General features: G+C 35.3%; 1 protein-coding gene across 4 annotated transcripts in view; it reads left to right on the plus strand.

Annotated features, from left to right (window-relative positions):
- Window positions 1-5,947, plus strand: part of PCDH9 (protocadherin 9) — a 667,287-nt gene extending 661,340 nt beyond the window's left edge. For 2 of the 4 annotated variants that reach the window (XM_079315994.1, XM_079315993.1), the window contains one exon: window positions 3,689-5,947. In XM_079315994.1, the coding sequence (XP_079172120.1) occupies window positions 3,689-4,062 (374 nt within the window). In that variant the 3' untranslated portion in view covers window positions 4,063-5,947. The remainder of the gene's footprint in view (window positions 1-3,688) is intronic. The other 2 variants (XM_079315991.1, XM_079315992.1) reach the window with 1 other exon arrangement.
- Window positions 5,948-18,591: the final 12,644 nt, after the last annotated feature.

Below are 18,591 nucleotides of genomic sequence, written 5' to 3' on the forward strand. Positions count from 1 at the left end.
TCAATAAAGTACTTCAGTATGGAAAAGCTTGATACAGAAATTGCAGTGACATTTTTTGTGAAGAGAAAGGAAACAAATTAATGCAATTATAAAATTAAAGCAGCAGGAACAGGTTTTTAAGTGGTGTCATTGTATGTGGTAATGAAACAACTTTAGAAAATTGGGTGGAAACTATTGTTTAGCAGTGGTGGAGGAGAAAGATAATTACCATTAAGGCAACATTATGGCTTTCTCAATAGATAGCAGCCAACTCTTCAGTCACGCAATCCCCAGAAGATCTCTCTCCTATCATATTGCTCATGATCATTACACTTTATGCTGCTAAATAGCAACCTAATAATAGTCTTAGAAAAGACTAAATTTTATGATTGAGAACATAATAAAACAAAACAGAAACTCAAAAAACCTGATTGTCAAAACATTGTTTGTTTGGGGTTTTTTGTTGGTTTTTGGTTTTTTTGGTTTTTTTTTGGTAGTTGAGATCCTTTTTTTTTTTCCTTTTCATCTTTTTCTTATATCTCATAGTAGGAAATTTGTAGAACCCCCTAAATCACAATCATCACCATTATTAGCAACAACATTCATCAAACAATTATGGTTTTATCTAAGGGTCTTAACTGGAGATAGCTATGGCAGGCATCACACACATTATGAATGAAGCTGCCTTTTTCCTCCATAACTTGAGAGTAAAAATGTTATTCTAACAATCACTTTGTTGATTTCTTTTTCACTTGTTATGGTTCAACCAAAAGTGATTAAAATAATAATCCTTAGTTATCTATTAGATGAATTCTTGCAAGGCATTTTGTAAACTTAGACCTCACAATATTTTAGTAAGGCAAGTAAATAGTCCCTGTATTTTTCAGATTGAAAAGCATGAGACAGTGTACTGGAAAATATGTGTACACATTTGAGTAGGAGTCTGAACCTCTTCTCAATTCTGGACATTCTTAGATACAGGTATGTGCAGAGGTGTCTGCAGACTGTAACATACCTCACAGCTATTTGAACAATTACACAGCTAAAATAAGTGTCTTTCAGGTGTTCCCTGAGATTCCCAGTCCTCTCCTTAAAGGACAGAGTCTCACTCTCTCTACAGCTGTCACTTGTTTTGTGACCAACATCCATATCAAAACTTTTACTGGCTGATATAAAGACTGCATGATCTTGATTGAGATCTCTGCTTAGGGAAGGTTGACTGGGGGAAGACTTGCACACAGCAATTAATTTTCCAGGTCCTAGTTGGACAGTGGTATTTTGTTAAACTGGAAAAACTCAAGGAACAATTCTTGCACAGGAATTCATCTAAGCATTGTTACCTTATTCCTGTCTGCTGCTCACAGTAGTAGCAGATATCTGAATATTCCAGTGCTGTCCAGAAAGTCTATCACCTTAGAGATGGATAAAGCAAACAATGCTTAAAATTCATTCCCAGTTGAACAGCATTAACTGCCTAGCACTGTTACTAAAGAAAGTAAAACACATGAAGAAGTCTTCCAAAGAGTTAGGAAAGTAGCTTATAGGATCACATGCATATTTATTCTTAAGTAAAACTAGCTTATAGCTCATTTAATTTTTAAATTGAAATTATAGTCTTCTCTCTTTAAATTTATTTAACTAAACAGAAAAAGTAAGTTATGTCATTCAGAACTATTGTACTGATGGCTCTCCTGTTATCCTTTTATTCCACTGTAGATTGGAAGCATAGAGTGCATGCACCATCCTTCTTGAAAAGTGTTGTTCTGTGGAAAACTGTCTTATTCCTATTTTGAAAGTTTTAATATCTGAAAAACCTTTCTTTCTTTCTTTCTTGATCAGTAAAAGAGTAGTTTACTGGGAGGGTAGGCAGATTAAAAATAGTTCTGCCACTTCCCACTTTTTTCTTCTCTAAAATGGGAAAAAAACTAATTAAAAAAAAAGTTTTGTTGACAGCCAAAAAAAGTCAGCTTTTAAACTGAAGATTAACTTTTGGGAAAGTGAACAATGTACTGTGAGTCCATTCTTTACCTATGATTGTTTCAGTTTGGGTTTATTTCTCTCTAAGTACCTGCTTCAGTTTGGTTAGTACTTCCTAACAGAGAATTCAAAAAATAATTTTGTAGAAAAAAATAAAACAAGCCTCTCTTTCAGGTCTCATTTTAGAATTGTGCTTCATGGTTTTCATTGAAATCTCTGCTAAGATCCTACTTTACAGTTGTTTTTTTTCTCTTTTCCTAATGGTTTTGGTTTAATTATTTCACCTTGTATTGATCTAAGTAAGTAGCATTGATTCTATACATTTTTCATGGTCTAGCTTTCAGCAATAGAACACTTTCTTATTTGAGGAATTCAGCAGCAACTTTTATCATAGCTTATTATATTTTATTATAGATTATTATATTCTGTCACATCAACAAGTACCATATATTCTTTAGATATTCAAAAAGAGGTATTTCTCAGAGATAAGAAGATTAGTTAATTACTAATGTAGCATATAGGAATATATCTGATGGTATTTTTTGTATCAGTGTTTAAAACCAGTGGGAAATGAATAGGCATTTCCATAAAATTAATTGAGTTAATTTCAGTGTTCAGAAAAAGATGCTAGTATGGGTAATTTATTGTATATGCATGGAGTACAATAGAACAAAATATTCTTTGGCGTTTCAACACAGAAATCCTTGTTTGAGTGTCTTCACTTATCACTTTGAGTCTCAATTAGATCATTATTAAGATACACTTTTTTTTTTCTGATACACCACTGACATTTTTCTTCTGATTAGTAACTTTGCTATTCATGCCTTCTTGCTAATATTCTTTCTCAAAAATCAATCTAGAATTTCCTTCCTGTCACTGGGCTGGTTAATCAAGGAAATATGTCTCCTTAACTCTTCAAATGTTTTCAGTGCTAGCCTGTTGATTTACTCTGAAGCCAGGAAGAGACATCTCAAAATTCTTGCTAAAAATTACAACACAGCAATGGGTCCCAGCAAAGCATATCCCAGATACTGAGAAATATTTAACAAAAATACGTTAACTAATTTATCTGCCTTTTCCTGGTTTGCCCTTCCTCGTACATCCAGCCTGAGCAGATTAGCAAATTAAGTAATTTTAGAATGCAGGAAGACTGAGAGGATTTTTTGTGTTCCTGAAGGCATGGGTGACCTGTCTGCTTGATTGTGAGAGGCCTGCAGCTGGCCAGCTGTGCTCTCAATAGTGTGTGAAAAATTATGTAGGTATTTAATATGCATAGTGCCTCAGTAATCTTCATTTCTGTCTCCTGTGGTCTTATATGTCTAGCTTACAAAGAATTATGAGAACAGCTCTTTTTAAAGTGCCAGATTTATATAACCTTTTTTGGTTTTTTTTTTTACTTTTGATGTATGACTTATAATAATAATAAAATAGTTATGTTTATTTGTAGTAGGATCTGAGACCCATAGCATCAGGATAATTGAACTGTTTTTCCACTTCTGAAACTAGACAGGTAGCATGCACAGGGAGTATGTACACTACAAACCAACTACTGTCTAATAGAATGGAAATGTATGTAGAATTTACCAGCACAATATTTGGTTGCAGGATCATTGTTAATTTTCTCCTGAGGTGTATGTATAAGTTTAATGACAAATATCACAATCTAATACTGTGTCTTTCCCCCCCCCCCCCCCCCCCCTTTCTCCCCCTTTTCTTTGTTTATCTTCAACAGATGGGCCTCTTGGTCCACGAGGATTAGCTGAAGCTACAGAGATGTGTACTCAAGAATGCCTGGTTTTGGGTCACTCAGACAACTGTTGGATGCCTCCTAGCTTGGGCACATACCAACAGCCAAAGTCTCCTCTCTCCACCTTTGCACCTCAGAAAGAATGGGTTAAGAAGGACAAACTAGTTAATGGACACACGTTGACCAGGACCTGGAAAGAAGATAGCAACAGAAACCAGTTCAGCGATCGAAAGCAGTATGGTTCCAGTGAGGGCCATTTCAACACTGGCAACCACATGACTGACATTCCTCTGGCCAACTTGAAGTCTTATAAACAGGCCCCGGGATCTGTGGAGAGTCCAAAGGAGCACCAGCTATAAGAAATGGTTACTTTGGACCAATAACTTTAGCTTACTTAGACTTGCTAATACTATGTGTGTGTCAGAGCTTTATGTACTGGGTAGACCTCTAGAACTATGCTTCACCTAGCAGAGATATGCATATCTTTAAGTTAGCACTGCAGAAGGTATGATGTCCTGCAACATGAAAGTGTTTCTACTAGTTGTGTGGTTTTGTTAAATAGACATGATTTAAATCTGCAGAGATCTCTCCAGTTTGAAAAATATCCTTTTTTGTTTCTTTGTTTTTTGACCCTGGACTGCTGCTATGAACAACAGAAGATGCATTTGGAGAGTGAGAAAGTGCGAAAGCTCAGTGGATTGCAAAGATTGAAAAGCATATCCAGTTAGAAAATTGTGCTTTTGTTGTCGTTGATCTATGCTGGGACCGTTATACTTGAGATCATATTGCAAACAATTGAAGCTGTAAACATTAAACCTATTGTGCTATTAACAATGTTAGTGGACACTTGTAAGTCAATCAGCTTTCAAATACTTGTAAATAGCAACAATTATTACTTACTATTTTTGTGTACTTATAGCGTTCACTTAAAAAGATACTGTAGCATATTTCTGTGTTTCACAGTTGCTTTTTAATTTCTTTCATTTGTTTTCTTGTTTTGGTTTTATTTTCAGTGATAGTATTTCTGTGTTAGTAGTCTGTCTGACACACAGTGTTCCAAAAAACTCAAGCCACAGGTATAAAAAGTGAAAAGAGTGATGGGGTAGGAAGAAAGGTTACTTGTAGAAAAGGAACAAAACCTTTTTTCTATGTAGTAGCAAATGATGCCAGCATTCAGTTAGAATTTCTTTTTTTTTTAATTTAATTTTATTTAATATTAAGAAATGAAAGGACTTGTGTAAGGGCTTAAAAACTTAACAATTTTTTATTTAATTTCCATTATGTTTCATAAAACACGGAAATTGCAAAACAGAAGAATATTTAAGTGTGTGGTGGTAGGTGAAGGAGAAAGCTATTTGTTTGGGATCCTTGATCAAATTAGCTGTAGTCTGTCATTTAATGAGTGGTAGCTGATGTTGATCCCAGCTGAAATATATGGCGGAAATTCCACAGGATCAAAATATAATAATGTTTTTCCAGTTGGGCAGGTGTGTGTCTATAACTAAGACAGTTGTATTGCTGAAACAGCAGCATTTGTGTTGATCTTCATCTGCGTTAACGTTGTAGTAACACGAGTGTTTTTAGACCATAGCCACAGAATATTTAATGTGTTGTGCCTTCATGATGTAACAGAGCATTCTCCTGGTAGGCTAGTTGGGGGAACTAAAGGGTTAAATCTCTAATTATTGCTGTTTAACTGTTTGTTATCATAGTTGGTCAATGCCTGGCAGGTACCAGGATCATGTCACCTCAGTCAAATCAGCAGAGTGACTCCTAATGTTAGTAAGATCTAAGTTGCACGCAAAGCAAATCCAAATCCGAAACATTTTTAGATGTTTTTTGTTAAGGCATGAAAGTTGATTTACACAAATAAATAGCATGCAAAAAAAAAAAAAAGTCCTTACAGAAAAAAGCAAGTTACATATGCCACAGTGAAACATCAGTTTTAAAGTAACAAATTTAGCTAATCTGAGGATGATTTTATTTTTTACCAAAATCAGAACGTTTTTGTTAATTTCTTTATTCTTTTGTATATAGCAGTTCACATTATTTTTTTTCTCTACAGTATAAAAGGCTTAAAAATGGGTTAGGGGTGCATTGCTTATTGCAGTACTTATGTCAGTTTGTGAGGGGTGTTTGATGACTTTGACAGAATAAATATCTAACCAGTTATCCTTGTTACTGCTTTGCCAGTTCAACATTATTTAGTTATTCAGCTTTTGCAATAAATGTTCTGAATTCCTGATTGTGTTGTGTTAGTTCTTGGGCAGATGCCTAAGGGACTTTATTCCTGTTAATTTCTCTTTCTTTCTGCTGTTGTTTGGTTTGTTTCTTTGCTTCATTCTGAATTTCCAGTTATTTTTCTATACATACCATGGTCCATTAATCCATATCTGTATGTGTAAGACCGGAGTATACAGCAAATAATAAATCCTGAGGGCAATATTCTGCCATTCTTATGTAAGTGGAACTTATTCAAAATTAGTTATTTGAATTGGGCAAATTTTTACTTACTCAGCACAAGGATGACAGAATTGGACCCACATACGTTAGGCCTACATAGGCACATGGATTAAGCATCCTTGTGTAAATCTTTGTAAAAGTACAGGGGTAGCATATAGGAAATATAGCACTTACCACACTTTGGTCTTTCATTCGAGAGTAGAATAAAGTCATATCAAAATGCAGTAAATTGTTTCCTGTGAGGAAAATTGGAGTAGTTTCTTAGTAATTTTTATTGCAGCACAGGAAGAAAGAAAGAAAAAAAAAAAAAAAAAAGAAAGAAAAAAGAAATAAAAGAAAATGCTGAACAACCTTGAAAAATACATATGAAAAAGAGCCCCTATTTTTGAACATGCTAAGTTTTAGAGCAGAGATGCACTGAGTTTGGTATTAAAACCAGAAATACAACAATTGTTTGAAAACCCAAATAGCAGCTAGTTTAAATTGCAAATTTCATTTTAAACAGAATATATTTGAATATGTTTCTATCATGGACAGAAAATAAAAATGTGACTGTTGCTGTAGAAAGAGAACTTTAATCTGTTCCAGCCTTCAATACTTTGTCTGATTATCAACATGTGCAGGAGAATACAAAACAAATTTGGTTTAAATTGCTAGCAGGTGAAAATTTTCTTTATCCAATTTTATCAAATTTTGTGTAGTTTTACATGCAATTAGGATTGTGTGTAATCACAATCTTAAGATTTTACCCAGATTTGAAGTGGTTATTAAAAGAAAAAGAGAGGAGAAAAAGTAAACCAAGAAAGAAAGAAGAAAAGGAGGGAAGCAGGGAAGGAAGGAAGGAAGGAAGGAAGGAAGGAAGGAAAGGAAGGAAGGAAGGAGAAGGAAGGAAAGGAAGAAGAGAAGGAAGGAAGGAAGGAAGGAAGAAGGAAGGAAGAAGGACTGAAGGAAGGAAGGAAGGAAGGAAGGAAGGAAAGGAAGGAAGGAAAGGAAGGAAGGAAGGAAGGAAGAAGGAAGGGAAGGAAGGAATGAAAGGAAGGAGGAAGGACGGAAGGAAGAAGGAAGGAAGGAAGGGAGGAAGGAAGGAAGGAAGGAAGAAGAAGGAAGGAAGAAGGAAGGAAGGAAGGAAGGAAGGAAGGAAGGTAAAGGAAGGAAGGAAGGAAGGAGAGGAAGGAAGGAAGGAAGGAAGGAAGGAAGGAAGAAGGAAGGAAGAGAAGGAAGGAAGAAGGAAGGAAGGAAGGGAAGGAAGAGGAAGGAAGGAAGGAAGGAAGGAAGGAAGGAAGGAAGGAAGGAAGGAAGGAAGGAAGGAAGGAAGGAAGGAAGGAAGGAAGGAAGGAAGGAAGGAAGGAAGGAAGGAAGGAAGGAAGGAAGGAAGGAAGGAAGGAAGGAAGGAAGGAAGGAAGGAAGGAAGGAAGGAAGGAAGGAAGGAAATATCTGCAGCAATGAGAACTGCATCTTAATTCCGTTTAAGCTAAATCAATGTTTTCCAGATGTTTCCACAGAATTTGAATTTGGCCCTAAACATGCATTTAATAAGTGCACATTCATTCACAAATATTTGATTTGCTCAATCAGTAGTAGTATTACAGTTGTCTAAAAGTCAGAAATAAAGAGGAGGAAAAAAAATAAGGAAAAACCCTCCAGGAATATTGTGATAGCTCAGATGAGGAGCTTTAAAAAAATTTAAAATCCCACTGCACCCAATGAGGTGACAGCTGAGTACTGACGACTATTCAATTTTACTATCTTTGAGGTTAAATATTACTTAAAATTGTTCATAAACTGTCGGGATACAGATGCCTCTGATGTCAGTTCTGGTTTTTTGTTTTCTTTCAGACTGAGTGGCCTTTCTTTATTAGTTTCATAATGCAGACGCTTAAAAGACTGCTAAAAAGTTTTGCCAAATATTTATTTCATAGTCCTCTATTTTTGCTGTCACTGACCAAAACTTTTAGTCAAAATAGAAAATGGAAAATATGCATAGACAGTTACTTGGTCCTACTTCTTCCTATGCTGTGCCAACTCTACTAAAGATAGAGAAGTCAGGACCATTTAAAAAATCCCAGAAAGTTCAGACTTGAACTGTGAAACATTTTCTAGTGATTTAAGTAGTGATGTACTAGAATAGATTGTCTAGAGGTGGGCTTGATATTTTGAAGAACAGAAAGGAAAATTATCTAAAACAATGCATGTTTTTTTGACAGAGGGGCTAGACTGATTAGATGCCTTCTTGAGATCCTTTATGGATGATGTGACTTGAAGAGAAATTATGATGGTGGTATGACTGAGCCCCACAGCATGATGAGGTCACATGAAAGAAAAATTTAAAACTATGTTTTCTTAGAGAAATAGGTAAAGGAATTGCCTACTCAATGTCCCTTGTTGGAGTTCACCTGGAACTCTCTTGAACACTGCGTGAAGGCAGCTGACAAAGAAATAAATGGAGCAGAATTGGGAGTATGCAGTATACATCCATTTTAATAAAAAGATAGGAAGAAAAATATATTTGCATTCCTTTTTTAATGTGGTTGTTACCTTAGCAAGTTTTTATTAAGATTTAAGATCAGAAGGAATCTTAAGGACTTTATCATGTTTGTACATGATAAAGTATCATTATTGTACATTACAATAATGAAGAAATTTAGGAAAATTTGAATACATAAATGGCATAAATGCTGGAGATGTATATCTGTGTTAGAGAGCAGGAGTCATAAAGACTAATGTTGCTGACATGAGAAAGCAAAGAAATAGGGAAGATTCCAGTGCTGTTCAGAAGTTGAATCTTGAGCTGTTGTAAGCAAAGGAAGGCATTAGGTACTTTAATGAGAGTGAAGAAAGTGAAAATCATGGAAAGTGGCTGTAGGGGATATCAGGGGATCCACAGGCCACAGACTCCTGACATGCCAAAAGACAGTGGTAGGATCTTTCAACCTTAGGCAGAACCTCAAAATATATCACAAAAGTAGGCTACTGGCATGAGAGCACAGCAGTGGAGCCATATCCAATTTAGACAGAGGGACAAGTTTTGATTTTCCTTAAAGTATTTACCATAAAACTATTTACCTGATTCATGTTATGAAACATTTTATAGCGTGCATCCTGCCATAAGAATGAACAGGTAAGCAGTGAGAGTTCTCTAAAGAACATGTCCTCACGAGCCAGTTCAGTTTGTAAAAGCAGCTAAGCATTCATAGTTCCATTTTTTCCCATTTAGTACACTACTTATGTGCAACTGTGTGCCAAAGTCTTGACTTTAATTAATTAATATGTCTGTAATCTTCTCTGCTGTGATGAAAATCTTCCAAAAGGGGACCAGCTCTAGAGCACAGAAAGGCATTTTTATATACAGAAAACATAATACAACATAACCCAGAGGTGTGAATCAGCTCAGTATATCACGGATAGTTGAGCTGTAACTCTGTTAACATTAGTTTTATTAACTTGCCTTGCTCACCACGTTAGTGGACACATCCGTCAAATATAATTACCCCCTAATCTAAAACCCCTTCTGAGTTCTCCTCTTGTTCCAAAAAGAGACTCATTGGTAGGTGTTTACTTGCAGAATGACGAGATACCCTTTTTTCACACATTATTTGAGTTTCAGTTTGAGTTCTCTGAAAAGTAATGCTTTTTTAAACATAGCTGTTTATGTTATGAAATGCTTTAGCAATTTCTATAAAAAATGTTGAGGAACTATTCTGTACTTTGATTTCAGTCAGTTGAGTTGAAAGTAAGATCACAACATAGAGGGCCACGTTCTGATCCTTCAGGCTTTATTGAACCTCTTACAATCTAAAATGTCAGGACTCATCCAATAATTAGTAACAGAAATTATAAGTCCCTTTGTAAGAAGTAGTCAATAGAGGAGTATATATTGCTAGAAGAGGTAAATGTGCCATTTCCAGATTTTTAAAGCACAATGCAGTTTACTTATAAACTGAAATAAATGCCAATAAAATAAGAATTACAAATTTGGGAGTGGTGGAGTTTGATTTAGGGGTTTTTTTTGTCATTGTTGTTTTGGTTTTGTTTTTTGTTTTTTGGGGTTTTTTTTACATTGATGCAGACAGATCACTTTGCTGGACAGTAATAGAACTTATCTGGTGATATGTACCCACATCCTGCCAAATAATCAGCTCCTTTGAGACATTTAATGTGCTTAATTTCCTTAGAATACAACAGTAAGCCTCCTCTTGTAGGAATAGCTCAGAATTTCACAGAACAGGGTCTGCAAAGAAAAGAATACCACAGACATACATGTCATATGCTCTGTTTTAAAACAAGAATTCTTTCTCTAACTGCAGCATCTCATGGTTCTTATTACAGGTCTAAGTTTATATTGCTACCTAACTGTACAATAGCAAAAATGAGGATGTTTTTAGATCGGATGTTTTAGATCATAAAATGTCTGAAATTCTCATCTATATTGTGAAAAGAAAGGACTTAATGAAAATAATGTCCCTCATTTTCAAAAATAAGTTGGTTTTTGTTTTGTTATGTTTTTTTGCCACAGTCATTCTTAAATCCACCTGTTGTGCCTAGGTATTGCAACACATTCTAATATTGCATGGCATGTAAATAGATACCTTAATTACTCATAATGATATTATTATATACACATATATATATATAGATTATATATATATACATAAATATTATCAGTCACATAATTACTCAGTATTATTTAATGGAATTTTGGGACTATGGATTTTGTTGTTTGATGTACTTTAAACTGTATGAAGCAGCATATTATTAAGACTATCCTCACCAATGTTTCTGATTATTTATTCATTAAATAAAGTGCTTTCTTTTGCTTGTTATAATCCTGTTTGTACAACCATGTGATAATGTTAAAATGGGTAAGTACTGTACGGGAATTATAACTGTTTCTTTTCTTGTCTAAATATATACCTATAACAATATTTATTAGTGAACTGAGTTTTAAGAATGTGTCTTTTTATGTGCTTACTATCTCTTTACACATAATCCAAACTTAAAGGGAAGCGGAGATAACATTTTTTTCATACAATTGAGAATGACCCAATGGCTATGAAAATACTTTTTGCCTTTATCCATCTGTGCTTTAAATCAGACATAAAATTAATGCATAGTACAGTAGTTAAGCTTTGTTGATTGTAGCTATCAGAAGTAAATATATATTCTTAATTTCTCAGGTAAAGAGATATAAAGACTTGGATCAGATAGGGAGAAACTCTATACTCTTAGGATAATGTTAATAACAGCTGATTTAGCAGAAGTTTAGTCAGAAATCTGGTAAAATAAACAGCTTGCATTTTCATATTTCATAGTCCACTTTCACCTTTGTATTGCAGAAAGGATCAAGAAAACAGGGAACTGGTTTGGTAAAACCTTAGATATACCTAATTCAACGGCAATTTTCTATATTATTGTTAAAAGTCAGTAGCCAGTATTTTACTGGAATTTGAACCAGTTATTGTTCAATGGAAACTCATCTGTTGCCATTTCACTCACTGTAATATTCCATAGGTCCCTTCCCTTCCCTTCCCTTCCCTTCCCTTCCCTTCCCTTCCCTTCCCTTCCCTTCCCTTCCCTTCCCTTCCCTTCCCTTCCCTTCCCTTCCCTTCCCTTCCCTTCCCTTCCCTTCCCTTCCCTTCCCTTCCCTTCCCTTCCTTCCCTTCCCTTCCCTTCCCTTCCCTTCCCTTCCCTTCCCTTCCCTTCCCTTCCCTTCCCTTCCCTTCCCTTCCCTTCCCTTCCCTTCCCTTCCCTTCCCTTCCCTTCCTTCCCTTCCCTTCCCTTCCCTTCCCTTCCCTTCCCTTCCCTTCCCTTCCCTTCCCTTCCCTTCCCTTCCCTTCCCTTCCCTTCCCTCACCTTCCCTTTTTGTGTCACCACAAAAAATGACCCTCCTATCTACATAGATTTGTGTACACACAACATTTTTAAATACTATTGTCTTGTGGAAAAGAGGTATGCAGAATTTTGGCAAAGCTGTACTTTCGTCTTTTGTTTGTTTGTGGGTTTTTTTTGTTTTGTTTTGCTTTGTTTTGTGTTTTGGGGTGTTTTTTTTGGTTTTTTTTTGTTTGTTTGTTTGTTTGTTTTTTTGCTTTGGTTTTTTTTTTGTTTGGTTGGTTTTTTTTGGGGGGGTTGGGGGTTTGTTAGCAATTGGGGTTTTTTTGTCTCCTATATAAATATAGTGACCACAAACAGTGCCATGTAATTTAAGTAACTGAGCACTGAGTTTTACTGTTAAATACTCAATATCAAATGCTTATATAAAATCTTTATCTACAAATAATTTGCCAATAATCTGTAGACCCCAATGATTAAGAAATCATGTGTTACAAACTAGCAAAGAAAAAAAAAAAGAGACAGTATAAAAAGAATTACATTCCTCATAAACAATTCAGACTCTCCTAGTCCTCACGAAAGGGCACAGATGGTAAAGATACAGCTGTAATGCCATAAAGCAGTTGGTGAATTTCTTCTCCTGTGCAACACTCTAGAGAAAGGTCTGGGTTATTAATGGGTCTGATATTTAAATTAATTCAATGTGGGATTAAATAAATCCAATCACATAAAATCAAAATCCAGTATCACATTAATAGAAATCTTTTTTTTTTCTCTTGCAGGTCACTGTTTAATAATTATGCAACAAGTACTGCATACTTCTTAGTACTGCGTAAGGAAATTGTTCAAGAGAGCTTTATTTAAGTTTATATTTTACTTTGCAGTTTTTAATTCAAGTTTAGTATTTATTTTCTTTTGGGAAGAGAAAGTTTGAATTCTTTTAAAGTGTTCGTACTTTTATTTTTGAGAGGTTTCTAGATTTTTTCTTCAGGAGTATTATTTATCACAGGGAATTACATAGACCTGCACTTTTACTGCATGATCTTGTACTCTTAGGACACTTAAGCTATCTTCAATAAGAAGTTGTTCTACATTATTTATAAAGATCATGCATAATTACTGTCTACCATGTAGTATCCAACCTCCGAGAGGAAAAAAAAAAAAAAAATTAAAAGGAGCCAATCACATAAAAACAATTGTTTTATACACTGTGAAGAAACCAAAACCAACCAACCAAACAAAAAAAAAGAAACCCCACGAAACAAAACCTGTACTATGTTATGAAAGTAAAATTTATGAGAATCTATTCATTCAGCCAGAGCTATCTCCTTGCAGAGTCAACAGCACACTGTTTGCTTCCTTCTTTAGGAGTAAAGCTGAATGAAACTGTGAACAGTTGTGCCTCACAGTGAGCCTAAACCTCATTCTTAAAAAAATTTGAAAAATGGTCTTGGAGCCTCTAGATATATGGTTTTGAAATAAAATATTGGCTAAGGCTTTGGCTCCTTAGATTTAAGTGCATAGTTGAGTGACCCTTTAAAATAATCTCAAGTTCCCTACCAGGTAAACAGCTATTTTTTAAGAGCTCCAGAAAGAATCCTTTTATTTCCAAGTTTAGCCACATTACATCTCTGCTTTATGGAGAATCAGAGTGCAGAACCTATTCCAAACTATGCATCTGACAGCTGCAAAGTCTCTGGATACTCTACCATGTCAAATTACCCATCACTAATATCGAAAACTTGAAAACCTATAAGCAGAACAACAGAGAAAAAGAGAGATTGAAGCTCAACTGATTCAAGCACCCTTTGGTTCAAAAAGAAAGCAAATAAATGTTTGCGGAAGAATGAGGGAAAGATTAATTTATGGTTTTTATTTTGTATTTAGGTTTCTATTTTCTTTGTGAAGCATGTAGCTTCAGGGAAGTATATTGCTAATATTGCATTTTCTTTGGATGCCCTACTGTGTATGGTTCAATTACTATGCTAAAGGCTAAACTCAATAAATTTGCAAGTAATAATTCTACACAAATATGCATTCAGTCAATATATAGTTCTTATATGAAAAGTACTAAGAAATTGAGTTTTTCTGCACTTCCAGAGTATCAAATACACAATTACTATTTATAATAAGCTTGCAGTCACAGACTCTGTAATTCCTGAGTCCTGAACAATTGCATAATTACTAATTCAACTACATTAGCATTGGGAGTAGACATGGATTTCAAAAAGGATACTACTGATTTAATGAGGTCTCAGTCTGTACATTTCCAAAATTATACAAATTCTGTTTAACAGCCAGCCACTGATGCTTTTGGGTATTTGAACCAATAAATTAACCAACTGCCAACCAAAGAATCATTAAAAATGAAAACAAGCAGAAATGAGTATGAAATTTCATTTTTCATAATGTGAAGCTACCAAAACCCTATTTCCTGACTAGTTTCCAACAGTCTGTTTAGCTTTACTAGGGAGCAGTTGCTGCTGAATCTACTGAATACCTAAAGCTGCCACTTGTGACAGTGCTTTTGTATTCTGAATGTCTGTGGCATTGTGATTATGCTAGGATAAATATGACAATAGACCATGGGCACAGAAGGGCTATTCTGAATTCCTTGCCCTTCTCTTGCATTTGTCACCTCCTTTATTATGTGTGTGATAGACATCAAATAATCAGATCCTGAGATTGTGGAGCTGGTATTTTGCCAAAAATAAATAATTGTCAGTTCTTTCTAGAAAGGAATTTCTAAAATTTTGTGATACTTGCATTATTTTTTCTTGAAGTTATCTTTATTCCACAAATTTCCCTGCATTAGAAACTGCCTTTGATTCCAGTGGGATACAGATTAGCTCAAGCAGTAGTTTTCATGTGGGCGGTCATTACACCAAATAAGGATGAAAGGATATGTCAGTCAGAGACATCACAAAATCCTTAAACTCGTATGCCCCAAGTAATCCTGCTGTGCAACCGACAATTACTGTACATAGAGGAGGAAAGGGAAAGAAAGATTTTAACGTAAAAAGATTTAGACTGCCTAAGTTATGGCATGGTAGTTGCAGATCTATCACACAGTACTCAGCTGTACATCAGCACTTCCTTTTCCCTTGGTGGACCTCCATCAGTTTTAGTGGGGTTTTTAAGTGCTTATAGTGCAGGATCTGCACATGTTCATAAATTTCTCACACATCTCTGTACAACAAGCTGCTCATCAAATTAGGCAGATGTTGGCTTCATCAACATGTTCACTGGATAGAATAAATTCAATTCTTATTTTCAAAACAGGACACCTGAGCCTGAACTACAAGTGAATGGAGTCATCTTCATCTTTTCCTAAGTGGAGAATGGTGAGAGCTAAATCATGACAGATGCCTCCCAACCAACAGATCTTCTAAATAACAGACTGAGCATGAACTGAGTTTATGTCCTCAGATTGCTGAGCCCTGACTGGAACAAGCAGATATATGGGAGACAAGAACTTCCTACAACTTTCTTTAGCATCCCAAAGAGGAGTTATGCTATATTAATCCCCAAATTTGAGGGCCTACAACAGGCTAATTTGCTACAGGAGCTCTTACTGCAGAGGGCTGTAGTGCAAGTGACAGTGTCAGATTGGAGAGGACCTCTCCTGACTTCTCCTAGCCCATCCTCAAACATCAACACAGCTGTGATGAGAGACCTCTCAGCATCTTCACAGCTACTACTGGGGACAATTGACCCCTACAGACATCCAGAGAAAGCCCTGTAATGAAAAGACTAAGATGGACATTGATGTGCAGAACATTGTGGCTTCTCCAAGCCAGAGCATTCTGCTTCCATGAGATGTGCATATAATGTCATTAGAGAATTTAAAAATAAAAAATAAAAAAAAAAATGAAAGGTTCACCTCAGAGACTTTCCCAGATAGGAAATGTATTTCTTTAATGTCTTTAATTTCTGTTACTGTGTGAAATAAGAAAGTTTTCCTTCTTATACTATCTGCCTGCTTTTCCCCATTTTTATTCTAGTAGCATTTCAGCCCTCTGGCTGCAAGAAACAGATGTCAATGTTCTTGTGTAGTCTTTCCCTGTTCCTACCTATCTTTGCTCCACTTCAAAATCTCTCTGGAAGCCTAGGGTAAGCGACACATATTAGAAAATCATAAGCCTTTTAATCCTACAGGACCTCTTTTTCTTCAGATTCAGACCTCTGAATCTTTTTAACTTTAGTAGAAACACCACTCCTTTTCCCCCTTTAGACCCTCACACAAATCAAATTGTCCATGAATCCATTTTTGCACAACAAAGACAATTTTGACTTGCTTCAAGACTTGTTGTGAATTATCTTTGTGAACAGTGCCCCCATATTTTGAGGGAAAGTTCTATTTTTCGAGGGCACTAAAGGATGCAGGTTTGTGAGTAATTATGTACAGCAGCTACTTTAACAAAATGTGAGGGTTTTTAGAAAGGATAGGATAGGATAGGATAGGATAGGATAGGATAGGATAGGATAGGATAGGATAGGATAGGATAGGATAGGATAGGATAGGATAGGATAGGATAGGATAGGATAGGATAGGATAGGATAGGATAGGATAGGATAGGATAGGATAGGATAGGATAGGATAGGATAGGATAGGATAGGATAGGATAGGATAGGATAGGAGAAGATGAGCTTGACTGTCTGTAGAGAAATGAAAAAAAGGGAAAAGGAAAATAAAGGTATAATATTTTATGTTTGTGCTTCCTGTAGACAAGATCAGGATAGAAAGTCTCTCTATGATGTCTGAGAGTATGATGCAAGGATGGAATGTTGTTCTGGATCATGGAAATTTTGCTGTGAGAAAGTGAGGAGGAGTAGGGAAGTAACTCCAAAGAAGGAATATGCAGCCCAGGTCTTGACTGCCAGTCCCATATGCAGTTGGGTTGATGTGTACATGCTGTAAGGGAAGCTTTTCCCCTGACATCATTAATTCCACTGGAGTCTGAGGAAGCCTGGGTGCCTTGAATACAACAATGCTCCAACACAACAACAATCAAGCTGGATGATTGACAACCTGATGCACTTTGATCGTCACTTTTTCAAACCCTGAGAGCTGTAATTTGACCCTCCACCCTGGTCCACAAGCAGCAACACTTAATTTCCTTGTTTGAACTTTGGCTGTACATTCTCATACAAATTCCTGTCTAACTGGTTATATGAACATCACGTTGCTAGACATGAACCCTGAATTTCCATTAAAGCCTATAATCTGTATGTGGTCTTCTTCCAATCTGTGCCTCTTTTCTGTCAGTCAGCTCCCCTTCCCCCCAAGTCTTTGTTGTCTTTTTTAAGGTTTTTAAAGTATGGTTATGATTCAGATATCAAGATAGTCATGCATGGTTGTAGACTGAGAACAGCAAGTGTGTGTCTCTTATAGACTTTATTTTGGTACCCATGGTCCTGGCAAAACTGCAGTAAGGAATATGTAGCCAGTGAGAGCATATTATCAAGAAATCTGGAAGTGGGAAATTATTTGCAATCTATATAAGAAGTTTGTATTGCAGATGTTGATAATTTCTAAATCTTAGTGTGTAACTGCAGATTCCTTCTGACTATAGACATTTATCTTTGTGCATGTGTGCATGTGAGTACAGGGAAGAAGCAGTTATTACACCTCTGATGAGTACTATGATATCTATACCCTTTTAGTCAGATGAGCTATACCTATTGAGACAGCTATGTTAGAAGAAAAATAAAAGAGGGTTGTTTTTGTTTTTTTGGTTTTTTTTATTCATAGGGCTAATAATTTCCCTATATATTTATGAATATTTGATGTTTAATTTTACAATGAGTATTTCCAAGTCATAAAATAAAAATAAGTAATCAAACCAGAAAATAAACAAATAACATATAGTGAAAATATATTCATCTATTCATTAATGCATATATTCAAACTTGTACTGAATAATTTCAGTTGAATATTTTTTGAATGACCATTTTTAAATTTTGTTTGTTAGATTGAAGAGTTTTATTATCAATTCAGAATGCAATTGAGGGTATACATAAACACATAATTTAGTTCCATTAATTCAAAGGTACTGAAAACTTGATCTAAAATCTATTGAAGTTAAGTAAGCCTTTTCTATCAATACTTAGAAATTAAGACAATTTTGTAAACTAAGTAATTAGTTTAACTATTTAAAATCAAAATTTGAAACTAGTGTTATTAATTAAAGTGAGGCTTTGAAATCAGTACAAAGCATTTAACTCCAACTGCAATTAATGCAGAAACTTAAAACAGGGTTTCTCATCAACTTATATGTGAGACTGCTTATGAGCTGGTTTTCACAAAAGAACCTTTTTTCTATCATTTATGAATCTTTTTTTTGCTATATTGTTCTTCAGAAGTGAAGAAAATATCTCTCACAATATTGTCTTCAAATGTCATAAGGGATAGAAAAGAAAAAAATCAAACAAAAAGAAACAACACACAGAAGGAAGAACAAAACCTAAACCATGGAGTCATCCTAAGTGCATTGCTGGGATGTGTTTTTCCAACTCCTTTGTGAGTAGTCCTATGGGTTCCTGTAGTCCTAAGAGTTGCTGTTGATATTTAATAATGGTTTATTATTTTGCTTGCT

This window comes from Erithacus rubecula, assembly GCF_903797595.1.
Source record: "Erithacus rubecula genome assembly, chromosome: 1".
Lineage (NCBI taxonomy): Eukaryota > Metazoa > Chordata > Aves > Passeriformes > Muscicapidae > Erithacus > Erithacus rubecula.